Raw genomic sequence first — 18,678 nt, 5'->3', positions numbered from 1 at the left:
CCATTGAGTCTGGAGTCTCCAGTTTTGGAGACTAATCAAGGACTGAATCTAATTATATGTTCCATTAAAATAAAGTAGAAATTGTTTCATCGTGGCACGGAAGTGACAGAATAACTGCAGCCCTAAATGCAGTAAAATTACAGTAGATTCTCATGAGAACATTTGTAGCTGATTGTATTCTGTAATTTTGTCTCCCGATTTCTTACTCTGCGTTTTAAATATTGCTGGATTATTTGTGCAGTGTCCAGAAATTATGAAAGTTTCACACCTTGTACAAGTACCAATTAGCAATAAATTATCACCAGGGCACATGAGAATCCATGACTACAGTTTGTACAAGGAGTTTAATGAATAATTAAGTTCTAACTATGTAGGCACTGCAGTTCATAGTCATTTAAAGGAATTGATGTGGTATCAGATATTGTTTTTAATCACAGGTAAAATTGGGGATGGTATCAAAATGACACATGTTTCAGATTTATAATTTTGAAGTCTACCTTTGTGATTATCTATCCATCCATGAAGTGCTGTTTTTTTTCCCCCTTTTTGTGAAAACAAATTAACTTCACAGAGCAAAGTAAGTACATTCAACAACATAACTTCTTTCCACCTCAGCATTTTGAGTCTTTAAAAATTGTCTTTGATTCTATCATGCTAAAAGCATACTTGTACTGAATCCTTGATCTTGTGAACCAAGCGAGAGTGGGGATGTTGTTGGCTCATGCTTAGCATTGATCATACAAGTTGCACAGGGTGGGTTCAGAACATTTTGGAATCCTTTGCATTAATTTGAATAGACTACAAGCATGGACAAAATCTGTCTTAAGAACGAGGCCTCTACATGTCACTGTGGATTAAAATGTCTCTTGAGAAATCAGCTTTCAAGTGTTTGTGTCCCCCCATAAGTGAAGGTAGGACAATGACAGAAAAAATAATTTTATTACTCAGTGGTACAATAGAGAAAGGTGGCCAAAACCCTCCTTCAGAAGGGTCCCGACCCGAAATGTCAACTTTCCCACTCGTCTGTTGCTGCCTGGCCTGCTGTGTTCTTCCAACTCTACATTGTGTTATCTCTGACTCCAGCATTGGTAGTTCTTAGTATCTCTGGCCAACATTCAGCCTTATTTGACATAGTCAGAATCTCACCAAAGGAGGATGGCATTAATTGAAGCCAAAGATAGTACAGTGTGCAAGGTGATTATTGGCAATGTTGGCCTGGTTAGTTGTACCTAACTGTGCTCTTCAGTTGTGCACTTATTTCTTGTGAGCCTGTCTAAAATTATGCAAATATCAACTGAAAACTGCCTTACTTTCTGGGAGCAGCTATTTGAAGCATATTGCAAAACAGTTCAGTGCTGTAACGCATTCGGATATCCATGTTATAGTGTTCTGCTGTTCAGATTGTTTGCAGCCTTATTTTGTAAGGAGACATCAACTATATTTTCTTCAAATAATGCATCCATTGTGCAATCTTGCACAATTACTCACTTTAGCAATTTCATGGCTAATGGTCACCAACAGCCATCATAATTTAGAATTTCATGCTCCCCTGGAGGTGGTCTGGGAGGCAAACCATGGTGCCTCTTGGGACAGAGGATGTGGTTGGCAACACTGTTGACTGCAACCAATTAGGTTTGGTGTGTGGCAGGTTAATGACAACCTTCCTACCCAAAGGCTAATTAAAGACATTGAAAGGTCATTTAAAGGCTCATCCCACTGCCATGAGTATTCAGTCAGTGACAGATGGGAGCCACGTCATGTGGACAAACAGCCAGGTAAACACTGGTGTGTGTCTGTGGCCTGGTGGAGGAGTTCCTCCATCTTCAAAGGTTTCGATGCATTCAGTTCTGGAGTTATTGTTGATACAGCTTGAAATGGAATTCATTTCTGAATACCTGGCTGAGCTCCAAACACCACTAATGGATTGAGCAGTGACGTGATTGCTTACAGAACCATAAAAGGGACTGAGCGATTACTATTATTGACATTTTTTAAAAAATCTGCTGAGTGGGTTATGTTTCTTTGAAGTTTGTTCAATGTCTGTTTATTATGGCAGAACCGTGAGCATTTCTAAGACTTCCCAGTTGGGTTTTATACGTTCAGCCATAGTAGATGCATGAATAGTTCAAAAGCTCAACATTAATAAATGGATCTTCACAAATTTGAAGATGCCACATTGATTCTCAATGTTGAATGCAGAAAAGTACTTTATACCTTAGATAAAATATTCTAAACACGTGCAAAAAACTTAAACCATGCTGGTCAATTTAATGGTCACTGAGCTTTTTAAGGATTGTGACTTCGGATCAATCACTGTGTTGAAAACATCTTTAGCTTGTCATAGCTTCTAATTGTAACAGTTGAAGTCGACATAACCTCTGTAACTTATTGCCAAAAAACAAATTTCAACTCCAGAAATTCACAAATTTCTTGAATTATATCTGACAAAATGAGCCCTATTCTGTCAAAATTGTGGACATGCTGAAAGAACATGCCTTGAAATGGAGAGAACGTTGCGAGTGGCCTCACTATCTCGACCCTTATCCTGGGCAGCCAGAAAAATCCCGCACAATGGGAATAGAAGCAGTTATCCTGAAACTGGGTCCGACTTCCTTATTTTGCATAATAATGTTTCATCTCCTCATCAATTTTACAGAAGGTAAATCAGATTTTCATAAATTATAAACAGATAATACTAATTATACCTTTAGAAAATCTTGATTTCGATTCTTAATGTCAGTGAAATTAAAACACAGGATATTTAAAATGATTCAAGCATTTACATGTACATGGGAAGAAAAGTAAGCTGTAAATGTACATGAATTGGCCCAAATTTAGGTTAAGCATGAAATGAGCCTAGTAATGCACTCATTTATTTGTTCTCAATTAAGCCTGCAAATTCAGGTCAGTGTGGATGCAGAGTGAAACATGAAAAGCTGGAAGGTGCTTTTGAGGACGTGCTACTTTACTGTATATTTTATTAACCTGTTACCAAGATGGTATCTCATACCTCTGGAACATGTGGGTCTCCTGACTCAGACATCCTGACACTCCAACACACACCCGGCCTCCCCAAGGTCCCCAGTACGCCACCTCCATATACCTGCCAGACACTACCACTGCACCATACCAGCTCCTGTTAATCCAATGGAAGCTGAGTGAATAATGGAATTGCACGTTCTGGTTCCATATTTAAATCAATCAAAAGATGTTTCATTCTTGTGCCTAAGTAATAGACACAGAATAAGTTCATCAGTAATTAGGACATTGCAATCTAGGTACCATCTTATCAGTGTAGTCCGCCTTAATTCACATGAAAAATTTCCATTTGAATACATATAGAAGTTCATTTGGAGTACAATCTAAATTCTTCAGTGTTGAATTGTTTAAGTTTTTTTTTAAAATGTACTGTTACTTTTTTGCTGTCTCTTAACTTTGCTTTATTTTCTTGATTTGTCGTTCACTTCACTCTTCTGCTGCTGCTACTGGTTCAGATCTGAACTCTTCATTGAAGAATTTTTAATTTGTTTTTTTTTATGAGGTAGAAAATGGTTTGTTGAATTTTGCAGGTCTTAAATACCTTCTGTTTTACATCAAAATAAACCATCAGCAAAATGAAATGGGCAATAGCAAGCAGGGCATTGATTAGCCAGCCGCAAGGAAATCTGGTCCAATATTTTCACTTTGTTTCTCATGAATGCAAGATCTGAGCAATGAAGAGAATGGTAATGGGATGCAGGGTAAAGTGGTAAAGTTCTTAAGCACTTATTCATTGATCCTAGGACTTTTCACTGACCTAATTTTTGTATTGGCTACAGAGTTGTGGGTCCAGCCTAGCAAGGAGTTGCACAAAAGGACATGATGGGATATCCATTGTAGTAGACTTCAGAGCTATAGCTATACAGCACACAAACAGCCCATTCAGTCCGATGTGTCCATGCTGACCAGATATCCTGTACTGATCTACTTCCACTTGTCAGCATTTGGCTCATATTCTTTAAACCCGTCCAGATACCTTTTAAATGTTGTAATTGTACCTGCCTCCAACGCCTCTGGCAGCTCGTTCCAAACACGCACCGCCTTCTTTGTGATAAAGTTTCCCCTCCGGTCCCTTTTCGATCTTTCTCCCTTCACCTTAAACCTATGCCCTCTAGTTTCAGACTCCCCTACCTGGGTATAAAGACCTTGGTTATTCATCCTATTCATGCCCCTCATGATTTTATAAACCTGTATAAGGTCACCCCTCAACCTCTGACCTCCAGGGAAATGAGCCTCAGTCTATTCAGCCCCTCCCTATAGCTCAAACCCACTAATCCTGGCAACATCCTCGTAAACCTTTTCTGAACCATTTCAGGTTTAACAACAACTTACCTATATCAGGGAGACCAGAATTGAATGCAGTATTCTAAAAGTGGCCTCATCAATGACCTTTACGGCTGCACCATGACCTCCCAACTCCTACACTCAGAACACTGATTAATGAAAGTAAGTATGCCAAGCACCACCTTGTCTACCTGTGACTCCACTTACAAGGAACTATACATCTGCACCCCTCGGTCTCATTGTTTGGCGACACTCCTCGGACCCTACTATAAACTGAATATGTCCTGCCCTGATTTGCCCTACCTAAATGCAGCACCTCACATTTTTCTAAGTTAAACTCCATCTGCCACTCCTTGGCCCATTGGTCCATCTGATCAAGGTCCCATTGTACTCTGAGGTAACCTCCTTCATTGTCCACTACATCACCAATTTTGGTGTCATCTGCAATTGCAGTAACTATACCTCCTACATTCACATCCAAATCATTTATATTAATGACAAAATGCAGTTGACCCGACACCGATTCTAGTGGCACACCGCTGGTCACAGGTCCCAGTCCAAATGAACAACCCTCCAATACCATACTTTGTCTCCTACCTTCTAGCGAATTTTGTATCCAAATGGATTCTGTGTGATCCCACCTTGCTAACCAGTCTACCATGTGGAACCTTGTTGATCGCCTTGCTGAAGCCCATATAGACAATGTATACTGCTATGCCTTCATCAGTCTTCTGAATTGCCTGGCAAATTCCACAATGAGCAATTCCACACCTTGAACTCCCCAAAGGTTGACATTTAAATCGGAGATGTTGGAGGGTTCTGATGAAATGAAGTAAAATAGCTACTCAGGAAATGTTACACGATTGAATACATATTCTAATTCCTGAGTGACAGTTCAACAAATCTCATTCTTGACTCTCATATGCTTCACACACCTTGAACTACACCCACTTTCCAAACTCCACTCCCCTCTCCCCCGCCCCACAGCACACCAATTCCTTCCACACCAACGGATCTGACAAAACCCAACAAATGGCCCTCCGAAGAAGCAGCTACCTCACTGCCCAGCTTTACCTGATTTTTCCCACTCTACCCTAAACATTGCATCACTTATCTTGACACCTAGCCCTCTGGCACGCTACACCTTTCCAGTACCATCTGTCTTATCTGTCACCTTAATTACCTGGCATCCAGCTACCCAGTTGGAACCCTACTTAGCTGGCACCATACTCCCTACACACCTGGCATCCTACCCCTGGTACTCCTTCCCCAGTTGACACTCTACTCTCTCTGAAGCGTAACATTGGACTTAACAGATTTACTTTCCCTTTGACATTGTTAATGTGGCTGTCGGACCTTTTAAATTTCACAATATGGCAACAGACTGCTGTGAATAAGAGACGTGGATTTTCTTCCTGTGAAAGTTCTGTGCTCTGAACGAACTTTCAGAATGGAAGTATGGTTCCCCATTTCTGAGGGAGATCTGAGCATAATCTCCTCTCCGAAATGTGGAGTTTCCTCCTTTTAAAAAAAGTGCCAAAATGACGATCTCTGTGAGACTGCCATTCTAGTCCTTTGTTTCTAATGAAAATTCACAGGTGATCTTAGATGTTTAAAATTCAGAAATGGCCTGCTCATTACAGATTTTCTGAGCAACATATTTGTATGTTACACGCTGCATTTTCTTATTATTCAGGATTTTTAAAATCTCTTATTTTGAGAGAAACAGATGGGTGGAAAATTTGATGAAAGCCTGAATACCAAGTGAAGTTATCTTTGAGAAACACATTATGTGTTGTATAACACCACATGAGCTTTGTGACATTAAAAATGATCTTTTTAAATTAAATGTCTTTGCCTTTTTAGAGGGAGTAGCAGAGCTCATAAAATGCAGATGATTAATTACATGCCTTTCAAACAAAAATCTTGGAAGTAGACTTGAACTGTAATCACTGTACGATTAAATATTCGGCAATACAATCATTGTGTGCTGCAAATGATTTGATATATATTTGCTCAAAGATAACATTTCTAAAACTGGACCTGTTATTAATTGTAATTACTCTTTTAATTAAATGATGGTCATTCATTCTGAATGTTTTTATCTGATGTTAACTTTTAAATTGTTAATTTCAGATGTAATTTTGTAAATATGAATGGCCATAGGTAGAAACATCACCCTGGATGACAAACATAATAGTGTTTTCTTTCACTCATTCTATGTCCTAAATTTGGAAAGCAAGAGACAATTGAATGTCCCTTTTAATGGTAGTAATAGTAATTTCAACTTAAAGCTGTTTCATTTACTTTTCTTTCTTCCAATTCATGATACATATTGAAACAAGGATATTAGAGTGCAAGAATGACATGTTGGCAATCATTTTGACGTAACACACTGTGGTGTTCTATCTAGAAGCGATGTGTGTTTTCTGCATGCGGTATTAAGTTGTTTCATTGTTGCTTTGTGTCTTTTGTTTCCTGTTACTGGTGGCACCCTTATTCTAACAATCCCTCTTTGTGAAACCTAATAGAGTCTGTTTCTCTTTATTGACACAGAGAATGGCAAACCACATGGGCCAGTTTTTCTCCATGAGCCTAATGACATTGTGTTTCCTGTGGATTCTGAAGAAAAGAAAGCAACGCTGAACTGTGAAGCAACAGGGAATCCAACACCACATTACAGGTTTGTGAACAATATCTTAATTGGTACTTTTGAGAGAAACCTGTGTTCTTTTAAAGATTCATTGAAATATTCTATTAAAGTTCGCATGATTTGGGTAAGTGTTTGTAACAAGACCTGAACTAAAAATAGCAGTTCTAAATAATCACATCAGAAGGATTTTAAAAAAACTATCAGTTTTGTACATCTGTTAATTGGTAATTAATTAACAAGGACGGAAGATTCTGCAGCTTTTCTTTTACTTCACTTTCACTGCAGAATAATCTTCTCTGTGCTTATGTATCCTGTACATATTTCCTGGGCATTTTTTTTCGGAGCTTATGCCTTGCTGATGCCAGAATAAACTGCGTTGGGGAGGGAACCGAAATAGTGTACAAATTCTCATGTCGTGCTCTGAGTCATTCAAATAAGTTGATTTCAGATATATATATATAAAAGAAACTGGAAAAGTTATTTATTCATGTGGAATCGTGTAAATATGTTTCTCAAAAAAAGCAAAGCAAGCTAAGACATTTCTTTTGAAGCAAATGATTGCAGCTGACTTGTAATGTGATGTCAACAAAATTACTTGTAGATGAAAAATAATCATCCTGTGAGTAATCCCTTGATGGACACAGGAGACATGTGGTGCGATGTGAATGTAACACTTTCTCAGATTAAAATTCTGAATTTGATATATTTTCCACAATCTCTTTTTAGACTTGGAATGCTGTCAAATTTAAGACAGGATAGAATGAGTACCTTATCTTTAGAAATGATCAGAAGCAGTGTGGTATTCTGTGGTGAAATGTTCTGTCAGCATACCTGACAAATAAATCCATTCTGTAATTGCACAATCTATTATTTTGTGTTGTTCTTCCATTGCCTTTATTTCATATACCCACATTTTTGGATTAATTTTGTTGCTTTCAACGATTACCCTAATGCTTTCTGAAGTGCATTAGCTCCTAACATGCCAATGATAGAATTTTAAAATTCTTCCTCTTGCTTTCAAGTTCCTCTTTTAGCCTCATCCCTATCTATTGCTGTTCCTTCCTTTTGGAATGAATACCTCTGTAATTCTGGTTACATGCACGTTCCTAATTACCTTTGCTCCTCCATTTCTAGTTGTGCCTTCGACTGTCTCGGCCCCAAGTTCTGAAACTCCATTCCTAAACCTCTGTGTATTTTTCTCTTTCACTCCTTGTCTGAGTTAGGTAAAATCTAACCCCATAAATGAGCATTTGGCCTAATATGTCTTTATTTGACTTGGTTACAAAAAAATCCGTTTATCTGCCTGATTACATTGCTGTGAAAAGTGTTAAAACATTTTACTGCATTGAAGGCAGTATACCAATCGAGCTGTTGATAATGTAATTCCCATGTATATTAGCGAAAAGTGGTGGTAATTTCACTGGACCTATTTGCATCTAATTGAATATGTATGTTGCTCAGAAGTAAACATTCACCTCACCACACCTATGACAGCTTAACAGTTAAGAAATGCTCAACTAAGTTCATTGCTGTGAGGGGTTATTCACAGAAATCAAAAAAAAGTTTTGCATTCAAGTAGGAATCATTACATCATGGAAAGGACAAGAGAATTGATAGTCTTCATGACCACTTATCACTCATTAGCCATTTTTTTGGACAACACTGTTTGTAACCTTAAAAAATGTTTCCAGTATCTTAAGTCTCTTCTATTTTTGGAGAAGAATTTTAACCTCCGAGGGTGGATGGTGGTCAGTGCGCCGAAGAGATTAAAGTAGCAAAACTGCAAAAGTGTTGGGAAGCTGTTGGAAACCTGCTAACTCCCACATTAAGCTTGTGCATGTTTGCTGACACGAGAGAAATTTTGATGGGACGGGACGGTTTGTGATTGACATATACTCATTGATCTCCCTTGTGGTAAGTTATGTGCTTCAGTTATAAGTTCCTTCTGCATCAGTGGTAAGTTTCCACATTGGTGTGATCATTTACATCACTAGAAGGTAACTCTTGTCTCCAAGGAGCAAACCACGGATTCTGCTTGGAGGTCTGATGAGTTGTGACAGACTTGACCAGTGGTGAATGAAGGCATGATGACAGCCTCCTGCATAATCTTTTTGTAGTCACATATTAGATTAAAATTAATAGAGTAGAGTCTTTTACTATAGATCGTGGCCAGACGACCACTTGAATTAGCTTCTCTTTGTGCTACCTCACTCTGGTGTTTCCTCATCGATCTATCTTTTTCCCCCTCCAATTTTTAATCTACAAGCTGCCCTTTAACAATATCATCCTAAAGTACAGCGTCAGTTCTCATATGTATGCTGATCATCTCAGCTTTATCTCTCTATCAGTGGGCCAAATATCACATGACTTGAAGTGCATGCTTGTACCCTGCAAGAATAATTATGTGTGAGAGAAATAGAATGTGTTGAAAGGATGCAAGGACAAAATTTCTGAAGAATGGTGTGAACTGGCTATAAAATGAGTGCCAGAGATTTGGGGATTTGGGGAACTTGTCTCTCTCGAGAGGGATGACTATATTTGAAAGGCACATGTTTAAGGAGTGTCACGTTAAAAACTAAAGCTGGTGCAATCGGAATGAAGGGGCTATTACTTGAAATTGCCTTGCATCTGATCTTTCCTGACCTGATACATTCATTGAATCTTTTTCGGTATTCTGTCCGTGAGTAAAGGTCAACAACCCTGCTCACCTCAGCCACTTCCAACCATGACTATTTATAGAGAGATAACAAGGTGTAAAGCTGGATGAACACAGCAGACCAAGCAGCATCAGAGGAGCAGGAAGGCTGACGTTTCAGGCCGAGACCCTTCTTCAGAAAGTTTATGGGACAGAACTGTTTATAGGACAGGATTCTTCCTCCCATCAAATGGGATCTATATTTCTCCATGGTCTACAGCATCAGTTCCAGGATGTCTGAGAGAATCAGCTTCCTCTGTTTGAGACTCCAACACTCCACTTATTTGTCTCACTTGTGATACAAGAAGGTGCTTTTTTTGAAGATACAGTTTCCAGCTTGCCTTTTTATTATTTTTTGTAAGTGTCACCCTCCACAGACAATTGTTTTTTTTAGAGAAAAGCTGCCAACTGCGTTTGTCAATAGAGACTGCCAGACTGCCAAGAGTCTGGTCTACTGCAAATTACACAATTTAGCATTCAACCAAGTGGGCTGAAACTGGACAATCAAACCTCTGGGGAGCATAAAACACTCTCTTGTTCAGACCATCCTGAACATTTCACATATTTCTGATAGAGATATCAAAATGTAATTACCGGTCTTGAAGCAATGACTGCTGCAGACGTGAACTGATAGAATCTCTCTGAAATATACAAATGAGCAGAGTGCTTCATGGACTCCTTAACAAGGAGAAACAGAGATTAAGGCGATGCTGTTCTGAAGACCGGCTGAGAAGCTGTGTGATTCTCTCCCTCTCCTTGGAAGAGGCATCCCTTCCTCTGTCAAAGTGATCGTTCCTGAGAGAGAACCAGTTGTGAACCAGGTTAAAACATAGAAATCAGCTCACTATGATTGTGTTCAGGAGAATAGTTGAAGTACACAGCCAAAGCATTGAGACCAGCCACGGAGCAGCTAAACATAGACTCATCTGTTGTAACTTTGATAGACTACTTCATCCTTCTAAGGCTATCCCATTACCCTCTCAAATGTGCATGTGTGTGACCATATTAATGGTGACACTTTATCTAGTTTTTTTATCTCAGGAAAACAGCATCATTGAACTTAGTTTGTGCTCTGCTTAACCTCAGAGAATTTGTCTAAATAAACTTTTCATAACCTTAAAACAAACAGTGCGACACTCTCAGAATTGCCAGCACATTCTGTCTAAATTCTAAAGCAAAGATTTTTATTCAATATGTTGACTTATTAAGATCAAATGACGAGTGGGAGAATTGGGGAGTAATTTCACCGATAGTTCTCACACTTGCCAGTTGTAGAATATTTCCATTCTGTCCCACATCAGCATTGTTTTATATATGGAGAATTTTAACAGTCAGGTTAGGATTTTGATCACAGACAACATTATTAATTCATCATAAAACCCAGAAGATTGATACCAAGACAGTTGCTGAGTTTCAGAACCGTGACAAAATAGACTGCCCCATGAGGTTTTGTGTGTCTTCAAGCTTCTGCTGGACTTCCCAGTGCAAAGATGGTGGGAATATTAATATGCAGTCCATAACTTGTTACCTCTGACATGCTCATGCATGTACATGTGTGTTTACTGAACTTTGAATTCTGCTTCCATTAGAAAGAACATCAAAGCTGCTTAAAATAATGAAGTGGATGGATGTTATTTAGAAAAAAACAAGAGCAGGAGCATAGGTTTCTGTGGAAATCAGTTGTGTTGCCTCATTCTTGCTACAAAACTCTGATTATATAATAGGCTGTTAAAGAAAGCTGCACAGTATTTAAACTACATCGTAATCATCACTTGTGCAAACTTCGTATTACATTTTTGCGTACAGTTCTAAAATACAAAATGCAGCAACTTGTTTTTCTACTGCACTTGCAATGTTAAAGAAATATATGCAACATCCTAATTTCTTCCCACCATTCAGCTGTTTTCTATTTGGGGTAGACTCTTAAGCCTTGTATTTCCTCCCAAAACTGCATCACACATCACCTCTCCACATTCAGCAACATAAAATTAGTATTTGCCTAATCGGATGGTTGATATTCTCCTGAAACCTTTGAACATCATCTTCCTTGCTTACCAAATGCCCAATTCAGATATAAACAAGAACATAAGAACTAGGAGCAGGAGTAGGCCATCTGGCCCCTCGAGCCTGCTCCGGCATTTAATAGGATCATGGCTGATCTTTGACACTCGGCTCCACTTACCCACCCACTCACCATAACCCTTAATTCCTTTACTGTTCAAAAATTTATCGAGCCTTACCTTCAACGAGGTAGCTTCAACTACTTCACTGGGCAGGGAATTCCACAGATTCACAACCCTTTGGGTGAAGAAGTTCCTCCTGACCTCAGTCCTACATCTGCTTCACTTTATTTTGAGGCGATGCCCTCCAGCCCTAGTTTCACCTGCTCGCGGAAACAACTTTCCTGCTTCCACTTTATCTATTCCCTTCATAATCTTATGTTTCTATAAGATCTCCCCTCATTCTTCTGAATTCCAATGAGTACAATCCCAGTCTACTCAGTCTCCCCTCATAATCCAACCCTGTCAACTCTGGAATCAACCGAGTGAATCTCCTCTGCGCCCCCTCCAGTGCTAGTTTCTCCCTTCTCGAGTAAGGAGACCAAAACTGCATACTGTACTCCAGGTGTGGCCTCACCAGGACCCTATACAGCTGCAGCATAGCCTCCCTGTTTTTAAACTCCATCCCTCTAGCAATGACAGACAAAATTCCATTTGCCTTTTTAATCACCTGCTGCACCTGCAATCCTACTTCTAGCGATTCATGCACAAGGACACCCAAGTCCCTTTGCACAGCAGCGTGCTGCAGTTTTTTACCATTTAAAACATAGTCCATTTTGCTGTTATTCCTACCAAAATGGATGACCTCACACTTATCAACATTGTACTCCATCTGCCAGACCTTTGCCCACTGACGTAGACTATCTATATCCCTCTGCAGATTTTCAGTGTCTTCTGCACACTTTGCTCTACCACTCACCTTAGTGTCATCTGCAAATTTTGACACATCACACTTAGTCCCCAACTCCAAATCATCTATGTAAATTGTAAACAATTTAGGTCCCAACACTGATCCCTGAGGCACACCACTAGCCACTGACCGCCAACCAGAAAAACACCCATTTACCCCTACTCTTTGCTTTCTACTGATCAACCAATCCTCTATCCATGCCAATACATTACCTGTAATACCATGCAACTTTATCTTATGTAGCAGCCTTTGGTGTGGCACCTTGTCAAATGCCTTCTGGAAATCCAGATACACCACATGCACAGGTTCCCCATTGTCCACCATGCAAGTAATGTCCTCAAAGAATTCCACCAAATTAGTTAAACATGACCTCCCCTTTATGAACCCATGTTGGGTGTTCCCAATGGGACAATTTATATCCAGATTGTTATTATCATTCACAATTTATATTTTAATTTATATAAAACCCCTATATCCACGAAAAAATAAATGTGTTTGGTATACACTGCTTGTCTACAATTTCAGTCTCACTTGATCACATTTTTCAACCATTTTTATCCCATTTTCCAAAGGAATTTCCAAAGTTGACATGAAGCATAGAAATTCCCAATTGTTTTGCCGTAGTGGCCTCTTCTTCCAGTAGAGACATTGTGTCTCAGTTTTGCATTGTCCAACTACTTAACCTGTTATGCAAAAGAATTGCTATGTTTCAATCACATTGATTTATTTGTTAACTGAGATGCTCTAAGGGTCTGTAAATAAAATAGAACAATTGATTTCATAAAATTAAGAGGAATCAGTTAACTTCAAACAATAATTGAATTCCATCTGAGTGCCTTACCTTCCAATGCTCCTTCGCCTGAATATTAACATAAAAAAGTGATGGTTATTCTGATGCACAGGTTGTACTGGATTTTGCTGACATATGCCATGTCATTAATTATTTCAACGCAAGGGTGTCAAACCTTTTTGTTAGTCTGAGCCTGATGCAATGTCCTGGCACATGACATGGGCCACAATTGTTATAAATTGTTCAGACGTAATTATTACAGCTTCAGTCCTCAAAAAATCTCTCAGAAAATGGTTTCAATCTCTCAGTTGTTTCAGGAGCAAGCACATGGGTCACCTTAACAGCATCACTTATATGGTCAACATAAGCAAAAATGCATTGTTTTAATGGTTGTATTAATTCAGAAAATGTATCTTGATCTCATTATCTTGTATGCTTGTAGTTAGCATATTTTTCCATACTTAAAGTGCCTTGTTGTGTACTGGCAGAGTGACTATTTCTGAGCCAGAATGTACAGATTTAAGTTCTATCTGCCATACCAGGTATGGCAGAGGATGTCTGAACAGGTTGCCTAAAAACATTTCATTGTCCAACTTAGTTTTGAATTAAACATTCCTTCTTCAATTCTCTCTGTGGCTTATAGATCAAACATAATGTTTTCCCTTTTTTTTCCTCACATTCCCACTCCATTTCAATGAATGGATTTTTTGAGCTCTTCAATTCTTCTGGAAACTGTTATCAAATTCAAGAAAAACAATGTGCCTGGAGTGCTATGTCCCAGGATGATAATATTTTGTTCATTATGTCACTAACTGTACTCTGAGATACCTAAGAATATAGGAAATAAGACCATGTGGCTCTCCAAGCCTTTTTCACCATTCAGTAAAATCAAGTCTGATTTGATCTTGGCTACAAACGTACTTTCCTACCCATTCTTCATATCTTTTGACTCCCCTAATGTTCCAGAATCTGCCCAACTGGGTTAATGAGCCAGTCTCCATTGTTCCCTCAGGTGCAGAACTCCCAAGCTTAATAACTTGCTGATAGAACAAATTTCTACTTTGCTCATCTTCAATGGATGGTCCCTTATTATCAAGCTGTCCTCCCTAGTTTTTAGATTCCCCAATGAAGTGAAACGTTTTCTCGGTGTCTATTCTGTCAAACCCTCGTTCAAATCTCATGTTTGAACAAGGTCAACTTGTATTCTTCAAAACCATTAAGTATAGAGCCAATCAAAATAACCTTTACTCATAAAACAACTTTGCAATCTCAGGAATCACTCCAAAACACCGCTTCTGAATTGCCTCAATTTCCAACACCAAAACAGTTTCCACCTGATCCTAACAAATCCCAACACCTTTCATTTGTTTGCATTTATTTTCTTCAGCATTTTATAATAAAATATTTGGAACTGAATTATAGTCGCCCTTTGTCACACATTTCAGTTCAACCACCTTCTGGATAAGCCCTTCACAGCGTTGATGAGCTAATCAACTATGCATTGACATTATTTTCATCTTCCTGTTCCTCTTTGGTCACAACTCACAGCAATTAGAGAGCCTGATTAATTGACCAGAGTAAGAACAAACTAACAGCCTGCTTCTTCAGGGAGCTAATTCAGCCAGAAAGAGTTGAATATTAATGATAGCATTCACCAACACCTGCAGTGGGCTATTGCTGGTCAGTAGATGGGTAATCTCCAAAGTGTGCTTCACAACACCGACGGTACTGCAGAAATGTTTTCCAGCATGACTCTAGAGCTGTAGGCAAGGTAATTTGTATGTTTATCCTCAACAGTGAAACAGTCTTACAGGAAAATGTTGTTGATATGAAAATGGCTTTACCTCAGGAGTGTATTTAAATACAGGCACAGTCTCATAAAGTTCATCTGTTTTGAATACACCACTCAGCTGCTTCCACAGGCTAAATGTAAGTGACGCAGCCTTTGGGCCATATGTCTGTAAGTAGTCACTTTATCCTTTTCCTTCTTGAACAAAGCTGTTAGATTGGTTACAGTTCAGTACCCTTGCATCTATTATATAGCTCACAAGGATTGATAAGTTGTTCACAGAAGCTACCTCGTGTCTTTCTGCAACAGCCTGGACTGCATGCCATCAGAGCCCATTAACTTATCCGTACTGAGTTCTGCTAATTTTTACAAACTTGCTTCATTTAATATGGTAATATAAAATAAAATTGCTGGAAAAATTCAGCAATTTGGCAGCATCTGTAGAGAGGGATGAAGAGTTGATGTTTTGAAGTGGACATGACCCCTCATTTGGAAGTGGACATATTTTCTTTTTGCAGTGACAAACTATTGTTTTGCAGTCTAGTTTATTTTGCCTACATTTTACCAACCTCTATCAATTGGAAAAACGCAGTGCAAAATATATTTTAACAATGTTTCAAAATAATCCTCCACAGCTAGATTTCATCTTGATTTTTATTTCCTTTCAATTTTTCTTTGACACATAATGATTATGAAAATTTCTGTCATTGTAGTGGTGAAAAGTACACTGTCGCTTTCTAAATCCTATCTTCTGATTTTAATACCTAGGCCCTTCACAGAGTAAAATAATTTTAAAAGGGATTGCTAAGCTTTGTGAAAAAATATGAAGTAAAGTAAATGTATCAAAACTCAGTAACGTTTGTATCAAGAAGAATTTAAATTAGTAGTTAAATTAAATAGTCTACTGGTTGTGTTGTACGTCAGTATATCAGCAAACCTAGACAAAATTTAAGATGTCAAAATATATTTAAGAGGCATGCTTTTGATGTCATCGCTTCTTAATGGCGTGTGATCAATGGCATAAAGATCTCAGACCGAATCTTAACCCGGTCCATTTGAAGCTAGACACACTATTGGAAGTGTGCTAATCTTTTTGATTGAATTAGCTTAATGTTCATCTTAGCATTGCACTGACTGCACTATTTGTACATATTAGACAGCTGTAATAGCTGTCGGATATTTCAATGCCACGTTACCCATTACCAAGCTTTTTGTGCATCTGGTGAAGACATAAGCATTGTTATACCCGGTAAAGATACCTTGCAAGAAACAAAATGCATGTCACTAGTCAGGCATGTATTGAGTAAATGTTTGTCTTCACCATCTGGAATAAAATTTCATCTGGTTCTTTCCAGAAGCATGTTCAGAAGGTATCTGATACACCCACCTGATTATTTACCATGCTCAAGCAAAAATCTGTGCCTTCTCTTGATCCCTGAATATTTAATCTATACAATTTTATGGTATATATTGCACAGCAGCAACTGTAACATTTACTTTTCTGTTATTCAATTCCAAATATTTGAGTTGTGTGTTAACAAACTCTTCTTTTAAACAAGTAAGAACACTAGCATTGTGGTAATTCCACTGGACTAAGAACCTAGCATTTCAGGCATCAGAGGCAGCCAGAGTTCAAATCTCTCCATGCCAACTGGTGGAATTTGAATTGGATCTGGAATAATCTGGAATAAAAAAAAATCTGAGTCGCAGTAATTGTGACAATGGGTCTACTCTGTTCTCTTTAAAAAGCTATCGTGTTCCTGAATGTACTTCAGGGAACAAAACCTGCTGTCCTTATTCAGTCTAACCTGTATGTAATGCCAGACCTACAGCAATCTGGTTAACACTTAAATACCCTCTGAAATGGTATGGAGAGCCATTCCCTTGTATCAAACCATCACAGAAAAGTCAAATAAAATCTGTTGACTACCAGTCATCAATTGAGGCACCAAAATTTCAAAGGCAAACCCTGTTCAGTTTATCATTCATTCAAAGTCCTCACTGAAAGCACAAACGTACGAGGACATATGCCAGAATTGGGAGAGCTGCCTTGTACATTGGTTGAGCAGCAACCTGCATACCTCGACATGTCCTCTGTCACCAATAGAACTGGAGATCGGAGCACAGTCACTTGCTAGTCACAGTCACGAGATTAGACTAGATCAGGGTATGTCGAACACTGATTTTGAACCCTGTAAGACGTATGGCATCAGAGCAGACGTGGACAAAGTGTTGGCCATTGACCTCCCTCTGTTGATGAATTCAGTATTCCACCAGGTTGAACAACAACAAGTACACATAAAACCACAGTTTTTAATTCTGATCAAGTTAGGCCTATCCTGGAGGATGTATCTGTCATACTGGACCTGCAGCAGCTGGTAAGCAAACTGACCAGGCAGAATAAACTTTCCTGACTTCAAGATTGCAACTTCAACAACAATCAAGAAACTCGGCACCATCCGGGATACACAAGCTGACTTGATTAGCACCCCAACCACGAGGTGAAGCATTTGTTCCCACTTCCATAGTTGCATCAGTATTTACCATCTACATGAAGCACTGCATCAACCTGCAAGCTGCCTTCAGCAGCAGACTTGGAAGGAGTTGTTTCAACAGTTAGAAACAATAGGGCAACAGAACACGGGTACCAGAACGCCACCATTTGCAATGTCTGAGTTGGTATTACATCACTGAATCTCCACTGGAACTGGATCAATATCCTGGATCTCTCTCACAAACAGCGCGACAAATGGATTTACAACCATATGCATATGGGTAAGCAGGTACCTTACCATAAACTTCTCAAGGGGAACTGGGGACAAGCAACAAACGTTGGCAATAAACTCATCTATGAGCAAGAGAAAATCTTAATTTATAGTGCTGTAATACATCTTCATATTGCACAATATGGGTTTGCTCATGTCTGTGCATACATAGAATCCCACATCTCTGCTAACTCCTTTATAGAAGTTTGTATGTCCAACTGAACTATGATATAGTGTAATATTAAACCTGCCTTAAAATTCTGATCCTGAAGAATAACATTTTAGTACTCTCTGTAAAATTCTTCACAATAATGTAAAAAAGCTCACATTCAATTCTGAATCATCTGTTCCTGGTTCAATTCCATTTGTACACATGAATGAAATTGCTCCACACACTGCTGTTCTTAAACTGAGTTTGATTAAACACCACTTTACAACCATCTGTGGTTATGTGCTACATCAAAAGCACACATTTCCCTTTATTGAAGGGAAATATCCACTGAAACAGGAATAACAGATGAAGAAAACAACTCAGTTTGAAGTCCCACTCCTGACCTTGTAACAGAGAAACCGTGTATTTTTATATCTGAGGTAATATTGAAACTTGTAGGGCCACATGCAGAAGATCAGTGTGATCATGTGGCACAAAATATCAGCAGTTTTCATTGCAGTCCATCAGATGGGCAAACTTAA

The 18,678-nt window shown here is 38.8% G+C and overlaps 1 protein-coding gene across 4 annotated transcripts in view; it reads left to right on the top strand.

Moving 5' to 3' along the window:
• Positions 1-18,678, top strand: part of LOC109914264 (contactin-4-like) — a 1,378,312-nt gene that overhangs the window by 394,866 nt on the left and 964,768 nt on the right. For all 4 annotated transcript variants that reach the window (XM_048606641.1, XM_048606645.1, XM_048606643.1 and 1 more), the window contains one exon: positions 6,880-7,006. In XM_048606641.1, the coding sequence (XP_048462598.1) occupies positions 6,880-7,006 (127 nt within the window). The remainder of the gene's footprint in view (positions 1-6,879; positions 7,007-18,678) is intronic.

Source organism: Rhincodon typus, chromosome 16 (genome assembly GCF_021869965.1).
Source record: "Rhincodon typus isolate 14 chromosome 16, sRhiTyp1.1, whole genome shotgun sequence".
Lineage (NCBI taxonomy): Eukaryota > Metazoa > Chordata > Chondrichthyes > Orectolobiformes > Rhincodontidae > Rhincodon > Rhincodon typus.
The sequence above is the reverse complement of the archived record's forward strand: the minus strand, read 5'-3'. Positions and strand labels throughout refer to the sequence as shown.